The sequence below is a fragment of the Nicotiana tabacum genome, chromosome 3 (genome assembly GCF_000715075.1).
Source record: "Nicotiana tabacum cultivar K326 chromosome 3, ASM71507v2, whole genome shotgun sequence".
NCBI lineage: Eukaryota > Viridiplantae > Streptophyta > Magnoliopsida > Solanales > Solanaceae > Nicotiana > Nicotiana tabacum.
In genome coordinates this window covers 189,007,159-189,032,530 of record NC_134082.1, presented here as the reverse complement: position 1 = coordinate 189,032,530, position 25,372 = coordinate 189,007,159, and the positions used below count along the sequence as shown (strand labels likewise).

The 25,372-nt window shown below is 36.8% G+C and overlaps 1 protein-coding gene across 4 annotated transcripts; it reads right to left on the bottom strand.

Annotated features, from left to right (window-relative positions):
- Nucleotides 1–554: 554 nt before the first annotated feature.
- Nucleotides 555–8,304, bottom strand: LOC107765899 (putative 3'(2'),5'-bisphosphate nucleotidase, mitochondrial). 4 transcript variants are annotated; one of them, XM_016584597.2, is made up of 10 exons: nt 8,009–8,238; nt 7,755–7,857; nt 7,208–7,273; nt 6,865–6,967; nt 4,967–5,175; nt 4,258–4,317; nt 3,000–3,376; nt 2,334–2,412; nt 2,210–2,260; nt 555–1,051 (listed from the first exon to the last, which is right to left on the bottom strand). In XM_016584597.2, exons 1-10 carry the CDS (start codon nt 8,101–8,103, stop codon nt 902–904), a joined length of 1,293 nt encoding a protein of 430 aa, XP_016440083.1. In that variant the 5' UTR covers nt 8,104–8,238; the 3' UTR covers nt 555–901. The 4 variants fall into 4 exon arrangements, 2 of the variants coding, with proteins under 2 accessions (XP_016440083.1, XP_016440084.1); XR_001643528.2 differs by having other exon boundaries at nt 773–1,051; nt 2,334–2,419; nt 8,009–8,241; XR_012708074.1 differs by lacking the exon at nt 7,208–7,273 and having other exon boundaries at nt 2,334–2,419; nt 8,009–8,239.
- Between the last annotated feature and the right edge of the window lie 17,068 nt (nt 8,305–25,372).

The window sequence follows — 25,372 nt, the reverse complement described above, 5'->3', positions numbered from 1 at the left end:
TAAATAATTTTGCAATAAAACTATACTATGTGTTTTAGGCTATACGAACAACGTAAATAATATGAAATTTCTGTTATAGAGAGAGAAGGGGCAGCTGATGGAGGTTTGTAGTGGTGGTAATGATTATGGTGGTTGGGTGATGTTAATAACATTGGTTGGGTGAAAGGGGAAGGTGGTGGTGAAGGAAGAAGAGGGGGAGGGGTTAAATGGGATTGGGGGTGGTGGAGTGGCATTGCCACGTGACATCTATCTCAGCAAAATATCAGGTCACGTAGGATGATGTTGGATATGGTGAAGGTCCTAACGGAGAAAGGGTATTTTTGTACCAGTTTTATAACGTTAGGATTTTTATAGACAGATAGTATAACGGAGGGTATATATAATCTTTTTCGCATAGTAAAGGGATATGTTTGACCCTTCTCCGTAAATAAAAATAACAAGGGAGTAACTTCTTTACTGAAATTGAAAAAGAAAAAATTCCTCACTTCATTATAGTACCTTATTTAGGAGGAAAGGCTATATTTGTAAATATTAAATTTTGCCTGCAGTAGAGATGAAAGGAGAAAAATCTTCACTTCATCATTGTACCTTGTGAAGAAAAGAATAAAATTTCTTACTGCAGTACATAAGAATCATTCTCCACAGACCACAGCATTTCACTAATTGGAGGACGTTATCCGTATGTAAGCCATTTGAGACCGAAAGAATAAAAAAGCAAGTATTGATGAAAAAGAAAATAAAGAGATACTGATGACCGCCAGGTGGAAGAAAATGGAGACAAATTAATGTCTGCTCTGATTTGTCGAAAGAATGCAAGTGCCATGAAACAATTGATGAATTGGCAGAATCGTCCTTAGTATCTCAGTATTTTTATAATCTGTCAATTAATGTCAAATGCCTGTCATAGAACTGACGAATTTGAAGAGATCATTCCAATAATCTTGCTGTGTAAGCTCCCATTAGTCACAAGAACACCGCCTGAAGGAAAGATTAGTCTCCGTTCAGTTTGATCTGCCGCAATATCAAGTGAACCTCCTGCCCAGTCGGTCACCTGACAAGTAAGACACACAATGATAAACCAGGAAAGTGAGCAATCTAGTCTCGCTTATGGTTTTCTGAATGGATGATCTACATCAAATACTATTGCCCAAAGTTGAAGGACATAGTATAAAGTGAAAGTCATAACCAGGAGCACAATCAAAGAAAAATATGAAAGCTTCTTAATAAATTTTTGCCCTCTGCTTTGGATCCTGTTCTACGAAGTGAATGGTGTCAACAATTATGAAAATAGAAACATAGAGAGAATGAAAGTTGATGCCAGTGAATACTGCATCGAGTAGGCAAAAAATAAAGTCTTCTGCTTAACGCATTTGTTTGATGTCAGGGAATATAAATGTCTGGATGTGAATAACTTGCCAGTAAGCAGATAACTGGAAACAGTGGGTAGGATAATGCAGAATAAAGGATTATCTGCCCTTTGTTGATAACAATGATAATATGAGTTGAGCTTAAAGAATGAAGTGAGGATTCATATTGCCGATCCCAACTGTTTGGGACTGAGGCGTAGTTGTTGCTATTGTAGTCTCCCATATCTTTCAAATCAAATATGGGCTGATTATTTATGTTTTTTCCCGTAAAAGTACAAGAATGAAATCACTAGGTGCAGAGTCTCCGTATTATGAGACGTGACTAGAAAAAAAGCTATAAAACGAGCCTCTCTTCACTTTGTGTTTCTTCATAAGTAAATGAAGTTTGTGTCTTCTGATGAAAGAATTTTAAGTTCCGTGAATCACTATTTAGGACCCTCACTTGATTCTTCAGATTATCTTGCCAGGAAACCTAAGAAAAGCATGAACTAGTTGTGCACGAGAGTCAACCTCACAAATCTGACCAGTTCTAAAGTTTTCAAAATTTTCCTTTAAAAAGTTGAAGCCTTCAAAATACTGTATCCAGACGAGAAGTAAAAAGAAAAGGAAAAGAAAAGATATAAGCTATATCTTCAGATCTCCATAACCCGAGGGTGTTCTTTACGTTACTTCTTTTTTTAATTAAAAAAAAAGGAAAACAAAAAGGGTGCCGTTACATGCAATATAACTAATTGACTGTTTTATTAAATGATATATCAGCAGTGCCGACTTCTCTAGAACTGGCTGCAACAAGTAAAGATAAAGAAGGTTTGTTAAAAGAATGTCAACAGAGAAATGCATACCTTCCCTCCAGCTTCATGGACACATATGATTCCAACAGCATGGTCCCAGACCTACATTCGACGGATATGACCATCAGATTGCTCTACTAATTTTACACACAGTGACCCGAGAATATAATTTCACCTTGATAATAGATGTCGCCTTCCTTCCCTGAATGTAAACCGATGCTCTACCAGAAGCCACCATCAGATATTTGCACAAACTGTAAACTTAGAAACAAAAGCGAAATATAATAAATGCGAAAAACCATCATGAAATTTGAGATGTACTTTGATTTGCAGTCTCAAAAGAGAAAGAAAGAAAACTGCAAAAATAATTACAACTCAGCTGTCAAGTCTAAAAGGGAACTGAATTTTGTAATCGCTTGAAGAATGGTTCTGAGTGCATTCTGTTTTTGGTTATTAAAATAGAGCATTCAATCTCTACTGAATGTGAATAATGAGCATCTTCTCCGAATAAGTTGATAGTTGTTACCGATTACCAAAACCAAGTTCCAACTTGGACACAAAAAGTTTACTATAGAGCTAATTTCTTTACCTCTACCTTTCCCCAGCCTAACCCTTACATAGATCCAATTTGCAAAGGAAACCATTGTAGCACTTTCTTTTTTAACTTCTCAACTCCTCTGTATTAAAATTCATCAACCAAATAGGAGCCTTTTAGGGGTAAGAACTTCCACAAATGCCAACAGCGGGCAAGAAAGATTTCACATCACAAATCTAAGCATCCATTCATCATCTAGTACACATTTTTCAAGAATATGAAATGTCTTTGAGAGGAAGAATTCACCTCCCACAGCATGCAGACAGAAGAAGTATTTTCCCTTTTCCTATGTTCTCTGAGTCTCTTTTTGCATCAAACAAAACCGATAGGGGTAATGATTTCCATGATTGACTTTCAGGAATAGTAAACCGTGCCCCCTCCACCATTTGGCAGCTGTCAACAGAGCATCCGGTCCAAGTGTGAGATGACTCAGTGGTTAGTATGTCTGACAACCTCTTTGTCCATGTTCCACAACCCACATGAGAAACCATGATGATCCCTGATCTGGAACTACTACTTTCTTGGACCCCAACGATAGAATTCTCAGAACAGTCTTCGCACCAATTGGGGCAGCCCATGACCCCCAAAACAATCTGTCCTTCAACTACAAGTGCCAAACCCACCTGAAAAGACACAATATTCTTGGCCAAATAAGCATGAGAAAAGGGAAAAAACACAAATCTAACCCAAGCAGCAAAAGAATTCTATAGAACCAAGTAATAACGCCTGAACCTATTATGATAATGTGTATGACATCATCATTTTAGTTATCAAGGCACTCTTCTTCGCAGAAACATTAACTATGATACGTGAAACACTCTGCACTATTGAGGAAATAGAAAGAACAAAAGAGGTTTAGGACAGATAAGTTTAACTTTGGCACCACTGAAGCCTTTAGTTTAGCAGCATCTGTGTCTCCAGTATAATTCCAAACCCAAGGTTTTCCCCTTTCAATACAACAACAACAGCAACAACAAGAAAACTAGTGAAATTCTGCAGGTGGAGTCTGGGGAGGGTAGCGTGTACGCAGACCTTACCCCTACCTTGTGAATACAGAGAGGCTGTTTCCCCTTTCAATATACATATAATTCACCTATGCACAATGTAATTTTCTGAAATAGGGGATTCAATTGATCACTCTTCAGCCAATGTGTCCCCACCACTGCGCCCCACATTCCCAGTTCAAGGGAACTAACTAGCACAACAGGGCGAGGAATGGCATGAGTTGGAAGTAACCCTCAAAACTATTACCCTATACCTTGGCCAGTTCCGTGGAAAACAAACTTAAAATGTGTTAAATAATTCTTTCTTTTCCAGTTCCTGTCATTCTTTTTTTTTCGGGTCGGGAAATTCGCAGCTGATTCGGTAAATGGGAATAAGATTAAGGTGATCTCATTCTTGTTTCTTCCTTTAATTATTTGGGAAAAGAAAAAAGAAAAGAAACAAAAACATAAAAGAATAATAATTACATTAAACAGAAAGGAAAAGGAATTAAGAAGCATACCACATAGAGAGCCTCGCTACCTTTAACAAACCCTCGTGTACCATCAATAGGATCCAGTATCTGTATGAGGATGAAAATTAGTGAGTGCAGTCCAAATCACTGTGCAAGTAAGTATCTGTTAATGGCATGGGTGGTAAAAGTAGATTTTCTTTCAAGCACATAAAAGATCACACAGAATAAAGACAGACAAAAAAATAATTGCTGATGTCATATTGATAGAAGTCGGGAGGCCCTTAAAATATTAGCCTTGATCTGGTAAAGATTATTGTACAAAGGAAGAGGTATTTCAACGAGAAGTAGGTTATCCAAGGGCCATATATTGGAAACTATTTCCATTTTTTTTTTTTGCCACCCATCCAGCTCCAACATCCCCTCCCCCCAACCCCCAACCTAAATCCTTCAAGAACATCTTGAGATGCTTCTCAGGAGATATTAACGACATACTCTGAATTAGCTAAACTTCTAGAAAGAGAATCAAAATTTGAAATTCTCCAGACCGAGGAAATTTTAATGTCCCAACATAAAATGTACTGATTATCAACTAAATGAATGTGTCTCTGATAAAAAATGTGACAGAACATACTCAAAATGAATTATAAAACTCTAGTTCCCTTCAGGAACTTTCCTTTAGTTTGAAACCTTTAAAAGACTTTGATCTTTTATCTCATGAAACTTAGTGAATACTCTTCGGAAGCAGGCACCAACTCACCCAGTAAGTGGCTGGTTTAGGCCCAAATACACAAGCATCCTTTCCCCCTCTGTCAATTGCTTTCAAAATATTATCATCTGTTACTTCATATCCTGAAGTTGCTTTATCCTTTACAACATCAACCACTGAGCCAACTAGATTATTTGAACGCAAGAATGCAGAGTCCTCTTCAGCCACCAGGGGGATAGAGGGAAAAAGTCTGTTCATCTCTATCAGAATAAGGGTATAATCCAGTAAAGAAATAACTCATCTTAGCTCTAAAAAAACTCAATCAAACAATTTGTCTCTGTTCCAGGAAAACAGAGTAGGAAAATATAAGGGAATCAAAGGGAAAGCACAAAGAGAGTATTCATAATTTCATCGTTGTCAAAACTATTTTCATAATTTCATCATTCTTCAAAAAATATATTCATAATATAATCATTATCACTGCCATGACTATCCAATAGTTTTCTTGAGTGATGGAGAAGTATCAGACCAGATTGGTCATTATCATAGAAGAAAAAGTATGACATGAAGAGAAACGAGGTGCAAAGATTTGACAATCATACTCCATATTTTCCACCTTCAAATGATCTACAGTTGTTGAGTCCATATTCACTAAAACTTGATTCTACAAATTAATTAGTTTATTTCTCGAAATAAAACTTTGTAGATTTACAAAAATAATAAAATCTACAAACTGAAGATAGTCCATAAGACCAAAAAAAAAATAAGTTTATGATTATTCACCACCAATTTTTGTTGGAAGTGGAGGGATTTCAAATCTTTCAGTAAGATGCAGTTTTGGAGCAAATACCTCACTCAGCTTCTAATTTAAGTGGTGATGTAGATTAACCAAGCCAACAATACTGAAGTAGAACTAGAAGAGTTAAGAGATCAACCCTTTCAAAAAGAAAGGCAATCAACGTGTCCAAGCAAAATTCAGATTTTGGAAGATAAAAAAGAATGAGAACATATCAATAAAACTGGTACGAAGTCTTGTAGTTTGCTGACCTATCCAATATTGATACTTGATGGACACTTGCTTACCAAAATTTTCACAGAAGATGTAACATTTTTTATCAAGTCAAAAAAAATTCATTACTAAACATGTTATGTTTGACATTATTAAACTAGTATTTTAAAGCATTGTAGTTCTCCTCTAAAATACTAGTTCGGTTACACTGCAGTAGTGAAGAATCTTCAGATTGGTTTTGCCGAATTAGAACTTAAGACTTCTAACTGCAGGCTACTTTCTCTTCAGGCAGTAAGTAAGTTATATTCAGGTAATAAACTATTTGTGTATAACAGTCTATTACTGTATTTTTATCTCTTCTTTTCCCGAGTTAATCAATACAAGAAGTCTGTACTCCTATCTCCAGCTGATTTGGCATAAACAAAAATGCCATTTTATAGAACAATGATTATATAATCTTAGCTAAGTGTCAATGTTTATGGTTATTTCTTGCCTGAATATTTATCTTTCTTTCTTCTTCTAAGTTAAGATTGTTCTGTGACCAAAAGGTACATGTAAGTATATGGTTGACTAAGAAAAGAAAGCATCGATGTCATCCTAAAAATAGATTAAGCGCCTTTGCAACTGGAGATGGCGACAGAATGTAATGTAAGCTATAGAAGCCCTATTAATAGGAAAAATATAGTATACCACCTTATTCTTCTATCAAGAAAAAGAAATGTGAAACCATCCAGGCACAAGGAAGATTATTCTTAGTCAGGGTAAATTCCTTGTGCTAAGACAAATCAGACTTTGACTGACCAGGCTTGTAATTGTTTTATTCAAAATTTTCCTTCTTTTTCTCTCCCCATATTTACTGGACAGCTGAAACTGCACTCAGATTTAATAAATAATGAACAAGAATTTCTTTTCAGTAAATAGAAAAGAATATATAAGTTACCCAAGCTAACTAAAGCCTGCACTCCAAAATCTGCAATAGTGACTGGGGTCTGGTCAATTTTCTCAAGAATCCTACCATTACTTGAGAACAACGATTTCTTCACCTAGCAATCACAAAGAAAACAGTAGTTTTAGTGGATAAAATGGTTGCAGTACTTGACTTATGGACTACTCAAAATAAACAAAAAGATGGCTATAGGAGAAATGTTTATATTTCAATTCAATCATTTCATGTATCAGAAGTATAGAAGTAAAGCAAATTTCACCAGAACTAATTGACTACTGTCACCTTGTTTGAGATAAGGTGCAGTCAACTTGTTTCAAACATCTCCAATCTTAAGTACCTCAAAACAAGTTATCACTTTAGCGATGTGCATTAGCCATGAAACTACATAAAATGATTGAGAAACCTGCATTTTAAATTGCCGAAGCAGTAAGCGAAGCATTTCTAACATCACATTCTAACCAATTTCAAGAACTTTGGTCTGAAGCCTTATATCTTTCAATTAAACTCAAAGAAGTTGCTCCATGAAAAGGAAAAGTAGCTTTGAACTCAAAATAATAGAATAGTTACCAATGCAGTCAACAGATAAAACTCATCGGGCCCCAACTTATATTTGGGACGTCCTAAGATGTTTAACACAATTCCATTTCTATACAACATTCACAACTTTTTAGAATTATCTTCACTTCAATATTTTCTTCCAGTGTCATCAATATAGTAGTAAATAAGTCATATAATAAATTTAAACTTCACGCCAAACACCCTTTCACTAACAGTAATCTAACATATAAGTCAAATTAACATGTTAAATTGTGTCTACTGAAATGCAGTCATATAAACGGAAGAGGAGTAATTAGCTAATTATTTACAAAAAGTGGAGAAATTACATCAACGCACAGACGACAAGCTCGCTCGACAACATCTACAGCAGCTTCCAGCTCCCTATAATACTTGGCTTTCTGCTCCGGGAACGGAAGGCTCAAACTCGACCTGGAAAGGAGAGAAAGCAGACGCACACACATAGCGATTCAGACACAAATTCCAGAGTATCAATCAATTCAACTCCACTAATTGATGCCGACTATACGAATTTGAGAAATTGAGAAAAAAAATAAGCAGAGAGGAGTCAGCTGTAAGAGACCTAACGGCGACGAAGCGCCGGCGAAGCGGCGTATGGAAGGGATACTGAGGATGAGCTGCAGGGAAGCGGGAGGCGGAGTAACGGAGAAGATCCATAAAAGGCTATGAAAGTAGAGTCAGGTAGTCGTTAATCGTGGAAAGTACCACTGTTACTGCGAAATGTACATGGGTTAAATGTATTTTTGCCGCTTGAAGGAGTAGGCTTCGAATGGTGGAAAGTGGTGAACCGGAGGTTTTCTCTTAACGTATGATTCCAACCGCTCGAAACCGACGATTGGTTCTTCGCACGTGTGAGCTGGTTTTCCATTTTTTTCTTTAGCTTAATATATATAGAACTTAATAAATCATACTAGCACAACTTCCAGGACAAAAATACTTGCACAGTTTTATAAAAGTTCTCTATTGTTATAAATATATATTATATTATGGATGTTCATTTAGTACTCTGTTGTAAATAAGCTTCCTGAAGAAGCTTATCCATATGGGACTCCACCGTAAATATATTTATCTATTTAGTACTATATTGGAAATGAGCTTCCTGAAGAAGTTTATCACTACAGTACCCGGTTATGGATAAACATTACCCCCAGTAGAAGTTTATCCATACCGGGTATAATAAGCTTATCTTTTCAGTACCCGGTTATGGATAAACATTACCCCCAGTAGAAGTTTATCCATACCGGGTATAATAAGCTTATCTTTTCAATACTCGGTTATGGATAAACATTACCCCCGGTAGAAGATTATCCATACCGGATATAATAAGCTTATCCATTCAGTACTCCGTTATGGATAAATATTGCTCTCAGTAGAAGATTATCCATATTTGGTACCGCAGCAGCTTACACAGCAGCTTGTAGCAGCTTACACAGCAGCTTGTAGTAGCAGCTTACACAGCAGCTTATAGTAGCTTACACTGCAGCTTGTAGTGGCAGCTTACACAGCAGCTTGTAGTAGCAGCTTACAAAGCAGGTTCCTTTCTTCTATAAATAGAAGAGATTTCAGTTCATTATGTACATCAGTTTGAATTCGAATAATATATCAGTTTCTCTCTATACTTGTCTTTACTTTATAGTCTTTATTTTATAACACGTTATCAGTACGAAGCTCTACCATCTCGAGCAAATAATTTGAAAGTATCTGAGGTAAGAACTTTCTTTTCCTAAATAATGTCAAATCTTTCTAAACTTGAATTTGTAGCCCTGGATATATCGGGCAAAAGCTACATGTCTTGGGTGCTTGATGCTGAAATTCATCTTGATGCGATGGGTCTGGCAGACACCATCAAGGATAAAAATCAGGCATCAAACCAAGACCGTGCCAAAGCAATGATATTCCTACGCCATCACCTTGATGAAGGCCTGAAAATGGAATATCTCACTATTAAAGATCCAGTCATACTGTGGAATAATTTGAAAGATAGATATGACCACCTGAAGATGGTCGTTCTTCCACAGGCACGTTATGATTGGACTCATCTAAGGCTACAAGATTTTAAATCTATCAGTGAGTATAATTCTGCTATGTTCAGAATTATTTCCCAATTGAAATTATGTGGTGATAATATTACTGATCATGATATGTTGGAGAAAACTTTCACCACTTTTCATGCCTCGAATATGCTCCTGCAACAGCAATATCGAGAGATGGGATTTAAAAAGTATTCTGAACTTATCTCACATCTTCTTATAGCAGAACAACATAATGGGCTATTAATGAAAAATCATGAAAGCCGACCTATTGGTTCTTGTCCATTCCCTGAAGTGAATGAGACGAACTTCCACCAAGCTAAACGTGGAAGAGGTCGTGGCCCCAGTCGTGGTCATGGCCGTGGTCGGGGAAGAAACCCCAATCATGGTAATAATAATGCACCAAAGAAGTCTCCTCACCACCAGCAGTGGAAAAGGAAGGAACAAAAGCATGAAGCGGTGCAAGCGCCAAATGCAGAAAATGCATGCTATAGATGTGGAGGAAAAGGGCACTGGTCACGTACTTGTCGTACGCCAAAGCACCTGGTTGAGCTTTATCAAGCCTCCCTGAAGAAGACAGAGAAAAATGCTGAAGCAAATTTTATTTCTGAAGATAATTTAGACTTCATGCATTTGGATGTAGCTGATTACTTTGCACTCCTAGAAGGAGAAATAAGTCATGTAATCAGTAGTGAATCTGTAGAAATGTAAATATTTTAATTTTTGTTGTTTGTAATAAATAGTATGGTTATGTAATTGTTGTACATAAATAAAAGTTATGCTTTGGTAATGATGTTTACTATAATATATTTTATTTATGTTATTTTGAAGAATATGGATAACCCTCAAATTATGTTTGGATCAAAGACAAATCATGAAGATATGTGTGTTATTGATAGTGGAACAACTCATGCCATATTCAACGATCAGAAATACTTTTCTTATTTGCATAAGGAAAAAGCAAATGTTTCAACAATTTCTGGTAATATAAGTTTGATTGAAGGCTCCGGAAGAGCCATAATCTTTCTGTCTAAGGGAACAAAACTTATTATAGACAATGCATTGTTCTCCTCCAAGTCCCGAAGAAACTTGTTGAGTTTTATAGATATCCGCTGAAATGGGTATCATGTAGAGACAATAGATGAAATGAACAGGGAATATCTTTGTATTACAAAGAATATTTCTGGCCAGAAATGCATTGTAGAAAAGTTACCAACTTTATCTTCTGGCTTATACTATTCAAAAATTAGTACAATTGAAGCACACTCTATCGTAAACCAGAAGTTTACGGATTCAAATACTTTTGTGCTTTGGCATGGCCGTTTGGGCCATCCTGGATCAATAATGATGAGACGAATTACTGAAAATTCGAGTGGGCATCCATTAAAGAACCTGAAGATTCTTACAAATGACGAATTTTCTTGTGATGCTTGTTATCAAGGAAAAATGATCACTAGACCATCACCAATGAAGGTTGATATTGAATCCTCTGCCTTTTTAGAGCGTATACATGGGGATATATGTGGACCTATTCACCCACCAAGTGGGTTGTTTAGATATTTTATGGTCCTAATAGATGCATCTTCAAGATGGTCTCATGTGTGTCTACTATCATCTCGCAACCTGGCGTTTGCAAAGCTATTAGCCCAAATAATTCGATTAAGGGCACAATTCCCAGATTATCCTATAAAGGCTATTCGCCTTGATAATGCTGGAGAATTCTCATCTCAAGCTTTTGATGATTATTGTCTATCCGTTGGGATAAAAGTTGAACATCCTGTAGCTTATGTTCATACTCAAAATGGCCTTGCAGAGTCATTTATTAAACGCTTGCAATTGATAGCAAGACCACTACTTATGAAAACAAAATTGCCCACTACTGTTTGGGGCCATGCTATCTTGCATGCAGCATCACTTATCCGTCTTAGACCGACACATTATAATAAATATTCTCCGTCACAATTAGTTTTTGGTCATGAACCAAATATTGCCCATCTACGAATTTTCGGATGTGTTGTATATGTGCCAGTAGCACCACCACAACGTAGTAAGATGGGACCACAGAGAAGGATAGGAATATATGTTGGGTTTGAATCACCCTCTATTATTCGCTATCTTGAACCATTGACAGGAGATTTATTTACTGCTCGATTTACAGATTGTCGGTTTGATGAAATAAATTTCCCACAATTAGGGGGAGAGAAAAAGGAAATCAAAAGAGAAATTGTGTGGAAAGTTTCATCATTATCTCACTTTGATCCTCGTACCCCTATATGTAATCAGGAGGTCCAGAAGATCATCCATTTATAGAATATAGCAAATCAAATGCCAGACGCATTTACTGATTTGAAAAGGATAACTAAGTCACATATCCCAGCAGAGAATGTGCCTATCCGAATTGATGTCCCAATGGGACCATCTACTAGCATGAGAGCTAGTGAACCTAAAGAACGCCTGAAGCGTGGTAGGCTTTTGGGTTTTAAGGATCGAAATCCTCGAAAAAGAAAATCGACAAATGATCAAAACGATACTATGAAAGGATCCCCTGAAGAGACCCAAAATCTGATTAGTTTTGAGATTCCTGAAGAAATCAATGAACCTGAAGCTCATGTGAGTGAGGAATTTTTAATAAGTTCGAACGGTGATGGGATTAATTTAAATCGATTTGAAATAGTGGTGGATAATATTTTTGCATATAATGTTGCACTTAATATTATGCAAGATAGTGAGGATCTTGAACCTCGATCTGTCGAAGAATGTCGACAAAGATCTGATTGGCCAAAATGGCAAGAGGCAATTCAATCGGAATTGAAGTCACTTGCTAAAAGAGAGGTCTTTGGACCAGTAGTCCAAACACCTGCTGGTATAAAACCAGTTGGTCATAAATGGGTTTTTTGTGCGAAAAAGGAATGATAAAAATGAAGTTGAAAGATACAAAGCTCGCCTTGTTGCACAAGGATTCTCACAACGACCTGGAGTCGATTTTGATGAAACATATTCACCTGTTATGGATGCCATAACATTTCGATATCTCATCAGTTTATCACTACATGAAAAGCTTGAAATACATCTAATGGATGTAGTTACAGCTTATCTGTACGGTTCACTTGATAATGAAATTTATATGAAAATTCCTGAAGGATTTAAAATGCTTGAAGCAAAATCTCAGGAAATGTATTCAATCAGATTACAAAGATCTTTGTACGGTTTAAAGCAATCTGGGCGCATGTGGTATAATCGCCTTAGTGAATATTTGCTGAAAGAAGGTTACATAAATGATGTTATTTGTCCATGTATTTTTATAAAGAAAATGGCATCAGAATTTGTTATACTTGCTGTTTATGTTGATGACATAAATCTTGTTGGAACTCCAGAAGAGCTCCAAAAGGCAATTGAATATCTTAAGAAAGAATTTGAGATGAAAGATCTTGGAAAGACAAAACTTTGTCTTGGTCTGCAAATTGAACATTTAGCAGACGGGATCTTTATCCATCAATTTGCCTATACAGAAAGGGTCTTAAAACGCTTTTACATGGACAAAGCGCACCCATTGAGTACATCAATGGTTGTTCGATCACTTGAAGTGAATAAGGATTTGTTCCGACCTCCAGAAGAGGACGAGGAACTCCTTGGTCCCGAAGTACCCTATCTCAGTGCAATTGGTGCACTAATGTATCTTGCTAATGCTACAAGGCTTGACATAGCATTTTCTGTTAATTTACTAGCAAGATATAGTTCTTCTCCTACACGGAGACATTGGAACGGGATTAAGCATATATTGCGATATTTAAAGGGAACTCTTGATATGGGTTTGTTTTATGCTAACAAAGATAGTGCAGACCTTGTTGGTTATGCAGATGCAGGTTATTTATCTGATCCCCATAAAGCTCGATCTCAAACCGGCTACGTATTTACATATGGAGGTACTATCATATCATGGCGCTCCACAAAGCAATCTATTGTTGCTACTTCTTCAAATCACGCTGAGATAATAGCTATTCATGAAGCAAGTAGGGAGTGCGTATGGTTGAGATCAATAATTCATTTTATTCGAGAAAAATGTGGTTTGGAATGTGAGAAAAGACCCACAATTTTATACGAAGACAATGCTGCATGCATAGCCCAATTGAAGGGAGGATTTATAAAAGGGGATAGAACGAAACACATTTCACCAAAATTATTCTACACGCACGATCTTCAGAAAAATGGTGACATTGATGTGCAACAAATCCGTTCAAGTGATAATCCAGCAGATTTATTCACTAAATCTTTGCCAACTTCAACTTTTGAGAAGATGGTATACAAGATTGGAATGCGGAGACTCAAATATTTGAAACAAAGTTTTCATCAGGGGAGTAAAATACGCGATGCACTCTTTTTCCCTTACTAAGGTTTTTTCCCATGGGGTTTTCCTTATAAGGTTTTTAATGAGGCACGTAACAATGCGTATTACTAAATATGTGTACTCTTTTTCCTTCACTAGATTTTTTCCCACGTGGTTTTTCCTAGTGAGGTTTTAATGAGACACATTATCTTTTAATGAACATCCAAGGGGGAGTGTTATAAATATATTATATTATGGATGTTCATTTAGTACTCTGTTGTAAATAAGCTTCCTGAAGAAGCTTATCCATATGGGACTCCACCGTAAATATATTTATCTATTTAGTACTATATTGGAAATAAGCTTCCTGAAGAAGCTTATCACTTCAGTACCCGGTTATGGATAAACATTACCCCCAGTAGAAGTTTATCCATACCGGGTATAATAAGCTTATCTTTTCAGTACCCGGTTATGGATAAACATTACCCCCAGTAGAAGTTTATCCATACCGGGTATAATAAGCTTATCTTTTCAGTACCCGGTTATGGATAAACATTACCCCCGGTAGAAGATTATCCATACCGGATATAATAAGCTTATCCATTCAGTACTCCGTTATGGATAAATATTGCTCTCAGTAGAAGATTATCCATATCCGGTACAGCAGCAGCTTACACAGCAGCTTGTAGCAGCTTACACAGCAGCTTGTAGTAGCAGCTTACACAGCAGCTTATAGTAGCTTACACTGCAGCTTGTAGTAGCAGCTTACACAGCAGCTTGTAGTAGCAGCTTACAGAGCAGGTTCCTTTCTTCTATAAATAGAAGAGATTTCAGTTCATTATGTACATCAGTTTGAATTCGAATAATATATCAGTTTCTCTCTATACTTGTCTTTACTTTATAGTCTTTATTTTATAACATCTATTATGTTTTTTTATGTTATTGTTATTGCGGTAATAATATATGGTAAAGATAATGAAAATAAAACACGAAATAACTTAGGAATTAAAGCGCTTTGGATGGTGTTCATCATGATATACATGGATATATATTAAATTGACTCATTAAAAATTTTAATGAAAAATCAAAAGTTAGTATTTTTGACACTTTGCCATTATAGATTTTCAAAAATTCGTCTTTAATATGCACGTTGAGTATTAATTATTACAATTATAGCTAAATCTTCTTAAAATATGAATCTGTAATTTTGTGAATAAGACATGTTGCTTGATAGAACATATAAAGATGATTTGGTACTTCAGGTGACAAATAATGAACCTGGTAGTAGAGGGAGATTGTGGGTTCTTTGGAATCCAAATATTCTGAACTTCAGGTGCATGGATAAACATACACAATATATACATGGACAAATCCAAATCCCCAGCATGAATGTGGAGTTCCATTTTACTGCTATCTATGGACTACATACTATTGAAGCAAGAAGAAGTATGTGGCATGAACTTAGGCAGCTGCATGGAGTAATAAGGGGCCCCTGGGTGGCTATGGGAGATTATAACACTATCTCTTCAATTGAGGATAGAGTTAATGGTAATCCAGTAAGTGAATTTGAAGTAAGAGACTTCAATCGTTTTATGGAAGATACATGATTAACTGAGATGAAGTGTGTAGGGAGGTCATTCACGTGGACAAATAATACTATACATAGTAGAATTGACAGGGCCCTTGTTAATGCCGAGTGGATGACATCCTTTCCTCACCTGGTGTAAGCACGTGATTTTTGCCCTATATGAGAATTACTCCCAAAAAATTCAAAAATAAAATAATTTTTCTTGGTGTGCCATTTTTGTGATATTTTGTGACATTTTGAATAATTATTTGTATTTGTTTGTGCATGTTTATTTGCTAAATTAATAAAAAATACAAAAAATATGTCGCATTTTGCATATAGGATTTAATTCTACAATTGTTAGTAATTAAAATTGTTTTACAAAAATTAAAAATTACAAAAATAGGCATCGTTTGCATTTTTAGCATTTAATGTCCAAATATACAATTTTATGCTTAATTAATACTTAATTGTGCGTTAATTGTTATTGGGAGTTAATTTGCGCTTTTATAACTTAATTTAGTTCTTAATAATAGTTTAAGTATTTTTATAATTTAGTTTTAGAAAAAATAAAAGAAGAAAAGAGAGCGAAAATATAAAGAAAGTCGGAATTGGGCCTCTTCTTCAATTTCAAGCTATAGGCCCAAAAAATGGCCCAATCTTCCCTACGACCCAGTCCATTTCGAACTGGGTCGACCCAGTCCATAACCCAAAAGACCCAATACCCCTATCTTGCATTTCAAAGACACAAAACAAAAGAAAAAAGAAAAAAAAACCCTAAAACTATCCTAAGCTATCCGCCCCCACCCCCCCCTTTCTTCTCTTTCTCTCTTTTCATCTTCTTCTCCTCAAAACTCCAAAGCACAACCATGGCTACCCAGCAGCCAGCCCACTTCGTCGAACACCACCCAAGCACCGTCCAAACACCACCAAACGACACAATCTCTTTCGCGACCCCAACCCTATCCGCCATTGATAAAGCTCATCGAGCTCAAGCTCGTTGAAGCTCGACGTCTATGTCGTTGTTGCTTCTATCTCAACCAAACAACCAAACGAACATAGACTCGATGAGTCAGCTGTTGATCGAAGCTCCCATCGCCGCTGCTCGTCACGACCAAGCTCGCACGCTGCCATCGGGAGCAGTCCATTCCGCCATGGATGTCGTCGACAGTTGCTGCTGCTCGCTGCTTCGGACTGCTGCTGCTTCTTGGCGTCGTGTTGCTGCTCGCCGCTTCGTACTGTTGTTGACGACACAAGACAGTCCGGTAAAAGTCCGGTAAAGGTCGAGGGTTTTTCGTCAAGTGAAGATACTATACGTCGTAAGTTCATCGTCAAGTTCGTTGTTTGTTTGGTCGTTGTTCGTCTTTCGATCCGGTTAGTAGTTTTTGAGTTTTATTTTGTCCATATTTTGTTTTGATATTTTCGAATCTAAAATCAACAAATGTTTGTTTTGTTTATCGTTTGAATTAATTTTTAGTTCATGTTCATGTGTTATTTGTTAAATCAATTTTCAGATTTTAAAATGGAAGTTTAATTAGTTGTTTTCATGTTTATTTCATGTTTGTTGTATTGTTTAAGTAAGAATTTGTTAGTTTGATGTTTGTTAGATTCAAATTGAAATTTAATTAATTGTTTCTTCAATTTGTTTCATGTGTTTATGTATTGTTAGAAATTGTTAATATTGTTAAGTTCAAGTTTAAGTTCATAATTGTTTCTTCGTCGATCTTGTTATTTGTTTAAAGAATTTAGTTGTATTAAAGGAATATATTGTTTTAATCGTTTAATCCGTCATGTTTGTTGTCTTAAAATAGATTAATTCATGTTCATACTTTGTTTGGATGATCTTGAATCCAAATTTTGTATAGTTTGATTTCTTGTTTACCATTTATGATTATTTCTTGAATTGTTCTCATAATCTTGTTTAAAGTTTAATATAAGAATTGTTTGTTGTAATGTTGTTAGAGTTGATTTTAAGTTCAATATGATTGAGTTTAGAAATCTTCATACTTTGTTTATTGTTGGTGTTGAATCCGAAAATAGGATTGTTTGTTGCTAAAATATTGTTCAATCAAATTTTAGTTGTTCTTGGTTGTTCAATTTGTGTTCATGTGATTTGTTGTTGAAATGTTGTTAAAATCATGTTCATGTGATATTGTTGTTATGATGTTCATCCGTGTTCATATTGTTGTTTGAACATTGTTAGAAATTGATCATATTGTCTATATTTTGGTTAAGTTTGATTAATTGATGTGTTATAGCTGATGGGTAGTTTGGTAAATTTGTAATACGTTCAGGGGTAGTTTGGTAATTTCAGTAAGGTCGGAAGGGGTAGTTTAGGAATTGTACATTTTGAAATTGTTTATTTGAAGCATGGGGGACAAAATGAAATAGGGTGGGTTGTGATATGATTATTTAATATAAAGGGGGGACAAGATTTAAATTAAAGGGGAATCTTGCATTATTTTAAATAAAGCATGGGGGACAAAATATAATGGGGTGGTGTGATATATTTATTTAATGTAATGGAGATGAGTGGGAAGATAATGGGTTTGGTAGAGAAAGGGATTGATTTTAATTGATTTATGAGATGGGATATATATATGTGAAGTCTTGAACACAAGAGGGGGGAGAAGAAATACAGATAGAAAAAAAAAAGAGATTGAAAAAAAAAGCTGAACATTTATTCCGAAAAAAAAAATTGAAACTCTCAAGAAAAGAAAAACATACAAAGAAAAAAAATTGAAAATTAGAAGAGAAAGTAGTACACACCTGATAAATATTCTGGTATACAGGTGTAGAAATTAAGGGTTGAAGATTAACTAGCCTTTCAAAAATCTGAAAATTTCCCTTGGTTTCTGTCCGTTATTTTCGGCATTCCTGGATTTTATTTTGAATTTTTCAAAGCTGTCACTGGGATTTTCGTTGACTGGTTATTGCTGGTTATTGTTGCTGTTGCTGTGTTACGTATTACGTTGCTGACTTTCTTCTTCTTATATTGACAATATCAGGTACACAACTGTAATTTTGGCATTTTGTAAGCTGAAATGAAGAATGGAGTGTTAAATTTTAATTTAGTTTAATTTATTTTTTTGTATTGTATTTAGGTTATTCATGTATTATTATTCCGTAAATCACTGTCATCGGCATAACTAGGCATATTATAGCGACATATTAAATAACGTCTTTACCAGATTATTAGGAAATATATTTAAACCTGATTATTAATTAAAATTGTTTAAATAAAAAAATAGAAGAAATAACGTAAAAATGGCGTTATTGAATCAGTTTGACAAAAATTAACTAAGTTCCTTATTCATAAGGTTTTTCGTCAACGATAAGTTAATCCGAATCATGTAGTCAATTTCAGTTATAACATGAATTAGTTTGCAAACAAGCATTAGGACATGATGAATTAAAACAAAGTTAGTTAATGTTAAATTGTTTAAATTTTTAGAAATATGATTTAGTACTCAAGTTTTTATTTTTATTTCTTTCAATTTTCAGTATTTGTAAATAATTAGTTTCAATAAGCTTAAGTCTTACTAATAATTTGAATTTTAATCCAACTATGGGATAATTAGTTTTTTATTTATTTATTTTTTTTTTACTTTTCGATAATTCCATGTTGTATCTATGATTATAATTTTATTACTTTCTGCTAATATTTGTTTTTCTCTTCTATTTAATATGTCATTTTCAAGAATGTAGATATTGATTTTATATTTATAAAAAACTTAGTAATAATAAAAAGGTAGTCATTAAAGGATATTATTAAAGGATTTCGCTAAAAATAAATAGATGTAAATAATACAAATGTATAGGATTCTCCAATCTCATTTATTTATTTAATTATTTAAAAAAAATTACTTAGAATTTGGGATGGATTGTTTAGTGAATTTCACTTCCTTCCCCAAAGATAATGACGCGTTAGATTCTTTAGGCGCGATTTAATTAATTTTACCTTCTTAAACTCGGATGCGCATTTCATGCGACCCAAATCTAAATCCTAAAACATCAAATAAAATATGTTTCGTATTGTGGGTGCATTTCATGTGACACAATCCAAAGATATGTTTTAAGCGATGTTCACATTCCTAAAAAAATAATAATTATAATAATAAAGCGGTAAAAGATAAAATTTGCACATGGTTCATAATTGTATTAAAAATCAGATAAATAAGCCGAATATAACAGTTGAGCGACCGTGCTAGAACCACGGAACTCGGGAATGCCTAACACCTTCTCCCGGGTTAACAGAATTCCTTATCCGGATTTCTGGTACGCAGACTGTAATATAGAGTCATTCTTTTCCTCGATTCGGGATTAAAATTGGTGACTTGGGACACCCTAAATCTCCCAAGTGGCGACTCTGAAATAATTAAACCAATCCCGTTTCGACTGTCCTTTAATTGAAAAAAACTCCCTACGCACCTCGCGGTGCCGGAAAAAGGAGGTGTGACAGCTCTGGCGACTCTGTTGGGGATTCTTAACCCAGAACCAGTGGTTCAGGGTTAGAAATTCGAGCTCATATAAATTGTTATATTTGGTTTTATCTGATTTTTACATGTTTGAGCCTAATGTGCTAAATGCTGCTTTTACCGCTTTGATATTACATGAACTGTGTATAAACTGTGCCGAAACCCATTTCCTCTCTGAGTCTTCTAAATCATGAAGAAGGGTGTACTTCGTACGACTTCTTTTCTGTATAGTGTAAAATCCCAATTTAGAACGAGGTTCGGACAAGTTGCTAAGCCGGTGAAGCTTCTGTATTCCCGGTATGCTACCCCCCCTCGGCTCGAGCTGTCCGCTCGGGTAAGCCAGGTCTAGAACAAACACCCAGGTTCTGAACCTAGTATAACAAAACCACATGTCGGATCCCTAGTAGGAACGTTTGTTTGCATCACGTGCATCTGACTTTGGAGGCTCAACACAGGGGTTGGGTCTGTCTAGGACAGGTGCACCAAAAATGAAAATGACCATCCTGATGCATCTTATTTGTTTTATGTGCATTTATTCGCTCGGTCTTGCATGTTGACCGGCTTCTGAGTCTCGGGAGTGTAAAAAATAAAATAAAATAAAAATAGCAAGTGAAAAGTTATTTGATTAATTTAGAAAAATCAGTGTCCAAGTACTGTCGAAGTGCTGCCGAATTTTTTTTTAAAAAAAAACATATATATTTTTACTTTTAGAATTGTTGGTTTGCCTAGAAAGCAGAAAGTGTGTAGGAATAAGTCTTTTATTTTAATTTGCTTTATTTAAAAAAAATGAAAAAGGAAAATAGTTTTTTTTTTGATATAAAAGAAAAAGGAAAAATTTGTTTGTTTTCAAAAAAAATTAGTTAGTTTATAGCCTGAACTACGCGGGTATGATTCTCACCGGATGTGAGATCAGAGGCAAACCTCTTTGGTTTCGGCTCACCATATTCAAAAAAACAAAATCCAAAAATATTTAACATTACTCACTTCTTTAGAAAGTTTTTCTTTTAGACCTCAAATTTTTTTAAAAAAATATATATTTCCTTTTAATCTCAAAATCCCAATTATTTGTTTAAAAGATATTCAAAATAAAATTCAAAAATATTTTTTCTGTAGTATTTCTTTCATAAATTCAGAATATTGGTTCAAAAATATTTCCTTTCTCCTTAAAAGTTTTTTTTCAAGAAAAAAAAATTATTAAAATCCAAAAAATATTTCTTTAGAATATAGATAGTTTTTAAGTCAAATAAAAGTTTTTCCTTCTTTAATCACTATAATAAATGTGCAGGATGAGCACAAGTCAAAATGAACCATTCTCAGTGTGTAGCGAGGTCCCTTCGCAACTCCACATGTGGTGGAATGATATGGGAAAGGATAGTATAAAGATAGTGGAAAGAGTTTTGGGAGGTTTTGTCGATCTGTTGAATATCAAGCCAAGGACAGATATCATCGAGGCTCTAATACCGTTCTGGGACCCAACACGCAACGTGTTTCGTTTTGCTGACTTTGAACTTTCACCTACACTAGAGGAAGTCGCCGGATATGCGGGGTTGAATGGGAAACTAAGAGGGCAGTATTTACTTTCACCAAGACCAGTATCTCCGCACGCGTTCTTGGATTTGCTAAGCATTAGTCGGAAGGTACAGAATGATGATTTGTCGAAGGGATGTTGTACTCTCCAATTCTTGTATTAACGGTACGGAATTCCTCAGGGTTTGGAAGAACCAAACCTCGGATTAATTCACACTGGGAACAGAATCAAGTGGGAAGCAAGACGTACTTTGGCATTTATCACAGCATTTCTGGGAGTTGTGGTCTGTCCCCGCAAAGATAAAAAAATAGAGATAGGCCTTGTAGGGATGGCCGATGTTGCAATCAAAAGAACCGACAGTATTGTGGTTCCTTTGATTTTGTCTGAAATCTACCGAGCTTTAACTATATGCCGAGAAGGAGGCAAGTTCTTTCAGGGATGCAATCTGTTACTCCAGCTGTGGATGCAAGAACACCTCCATCACCGAGTGGGATACATGAACCACAGGTTGACTGAGAAAAACTGCATTAGCGGCTTTGAGAAACGAATGACAGGCGTCATATTTCCCGAAGGCGTCGAAGCATGGCTTGCACAATTGAGGTCAACAACAGCCGACCAAGTTGAATGGGCATTTGGGTGGTTGAATGATACTGAGGTAATATACATGGCGGCCGAGGAATGTCATGTTCTTTTGATGGGACTTCGTAGCATCCAACCATATGCTCCTCATCGGGTACTGCGCCAACTAGGAAGATTTCAGGTAATTCCCACTGATGAGGATCTAAGCAAGCACGCCATTGAGTTGAGTCCAGGAGTCGTGTTCCCCGAAGGAAAAATTAGAAAGCTGTGGCACGAATGTAGATTCCTTGAACCCAAGACTATGGTTCGAGAGCTGGCTAAGGGTGAGGTAGACCCAAAATACGATGTTTGGTTCGGGAAAAGGTTCCAGATTCGTCAGAGGCCTGCCAAAAGAGCTCACGTCCAACAATTTACGGATGATTCGCAGGAACAGTGGGGCTGGTTAGTGAGAGAGGAAGGCTACCGGGTTGAAATCGGGAAGCTGAAGCGACAAATTGAAAGGCTTATGTTTGAAAACAACGTTCAAGTAGCCTCAGAGCAGGGTGAGAAGAACAAATTAGCCAAAGAAAACCAGGCACTGAAAGCCCGAATTCGCCGAGTCAGTAAGAGTGATAGCGACCGACAGAAACGTCTATCTGATGAAAGGTTGATAGCGGAATTGAGAAATCAAGTCAGCCAAAGCCGAGAAGACTTGGAGAGATCCCAAGCTTGTATAACAAGAATGCGGGTCAGGTGGGCTACAGTTACAACATCACGGAGAGAGCACCTATGGCAAGTAAAAAGGGACTACGAAATGAGTGTTGCGACATTGAGAGAGATAAACTCCATTCTCAATAATCGGGTCCTCAAACAAGCCCAGGATGCTAGAACATATAGAGAACACTGCCGTGAGTCGATAGCCCGGATGGAAGAACAAATGGAGAGGTTCCAAGAGCAGCTCATTGACAATACTCGAATATTGGGACTAAAGAATCAACGGATAGAACAACTGTGCATAGAGAGGGATAGAATCAGGGGTAGGATCAATGATATAGGGCGCTATATCACCACAAAGTGCCTAACATGTGAAGAGATGCCTCGTGATGTCCTATTTGCCTCAATCATGGGTTATGTCCATCAGATCATGGAGGAACTAAGAAGCTTGCAAAGAAGCCTGGCCCCCAAGCCCGCGGAAAGGCCGAATGATGCCTCGCGGGCACCAAAATTCAAAGCTTTAATGTATCCCTAGTTCAATCTTGCACTTGTTTGTTTTTCGAGTCTGTTGTCTACCTATATTTTTTTTTTTCTTCAAACTTTCTCAAAAAAAAAATATATATATAGTCTATATATATATAAATATATATATAAAGTCTGTATTTTTTGTGATGGCTTGTAATAGCATTATTTTGAGTAATAAAAAAATATTTGGTCTTATGGCACGAACTACGCTTGGTCTGATTCGTGCGGGGTCACGATACGTAGGCAATCTCTATAGGATTCGACCGTAATTAAAAAAAAAAGAAAAAGAAAAAAAAGAGGAAGAATATATATTTGTCAGAGCAAAAATAAGCCGGGATGATGCATGCGGTCAGAGCAAAAGCATGTTAGAAATGATTAACTGCCTAGGAGCATTGCATCCCCCTAACGTGCAATTACAATATCTGTTAAGACTCTAACACTGACAAGTTTGTTGTTTTTCCAATCAATATCAGTTAGTTGTTAGAGCGTACTGGCACCGTACCATTATCAGACAAGATCAAAAGGTCCTATACCAGAAAGCATGACTGGGTCAGACAACAGCGTTGAGTCAGAAAAAACGGCCAATCAGATGCTGAAAGAAGCCCTGGAGAAAATGGAAAAAATGAGGCTAGAAATGAATGAAATGCAGATAGCCTTAGCTAGAGCCCAGAAGGGGCAAGAATTACCCGTTACTCCTACCCTCCAACCAACACACACGCCGGAATACCCCTCTCCCGGTCCTTCAACAAGTTTCCCAAGCCATCACTATTATCAGGGAAGAGAGGCTTATGATTCCCAAGCTCCACCACCCACTCAAAACCCTCCTCCACCAAATGTTCCCATCTTTGTGGCACCTCCCCCAGCCCCATTGCATAGATCATCTAGTGATCCACTGTTTCAGGCTCACGATACACAATACTACCCCCCTGAACTCACATTCAAAGCACCCGAGCCACATACCTATAATCCCCACTTTGAGGTCCCTGCGGAGATTGAAAAGCCGGCTAAGAGCCCAGATCAGGACGAGGTGATGCGGAAATTTAAAAGCCTGGAGCAATCCTTCAGGAACATACACGGGTTAGGTAACCAAGTCAGCGTGGCTTACAAGGATCTATGCCCTTTCCCTGACGTTCAATTACCAGCAGGGTTCAAAATGCCCAAGTTCGATTTATACGAAGGGCATGGTGATCCTATGGCACATCTACGAGGTTTGGTTCCGATGGAGAGAACAGGCAGCCAGAGTTGATCCCCCAATGAGAGAAGGAGAAATGGTGGATTACTTCTTACAAACTCTCGAGCCAACTTACTTTGGTCACTTGGTGACGTCAGTTGGCAAATCATTTAATGAAGTTGTGAAAATGGGAGGTATGATAGAAGAGGGACTTAAGTCCAATAAGATCCTGAGTTATTCGGCAATTAAGTCAACAACTCAGGCCATTCAGAGCGGCACGGGAGGTGCGCTAGGGAAGAAAAGGAGAGAGGAGGTCACGACATTAGAGGCCGACAATTGGTCCAGATCTAGAGGTCCTTCCCCTCATTACCAACCCAGACCCCATCGTCTAAACTACCCACACATTCCAAATTACCCTCCACAACCCTACTACCAACCACAAGAACAACATTTCACCGTTCATCAAGCCCAGACATACACCCAACCTCCGGTTCGCCCACAATGGCGCGCGTCGGTTCCCCACAATACATACCCACCTCCACATAACACATACCCACCACCAAAAAACACCTATCCACCACCAAGAGCCTACAGGAACCCTCCAGGGATGGGTTTCAGGGGAAATCCGGCCGCCAGAAATGAAAGATTGCAGAGGCAAAGAACTTTTACTGAGTTGGGGGAAACTTATATTGCCTTGTTCCACAAATTGAGGCAGTTGGGTTTATTAAATCCTGTTGAGCCTAGATTACCAAATCCCTTACCCCAAAATATGGATCACTCGGTAAGATGTGAATATTGTTCGGGAGCTCCCGGACATGATACCGAGAAATGTTGGAGGCTGAAACATGCAATACAAGATCTTATTGATACCAACAAGATCGAGGTACAGGCACCGGAGGCACCCAACATTAACCAGAACCCATTGCCAAAGCACCCTGAAGCCCACATGATCGAACTTGTGCACGAAGGAGGGGAGCCGAAGAAACCCTCACAAACAGTGATGATGATCCGTGCCACTCCGAAAGAAAAAT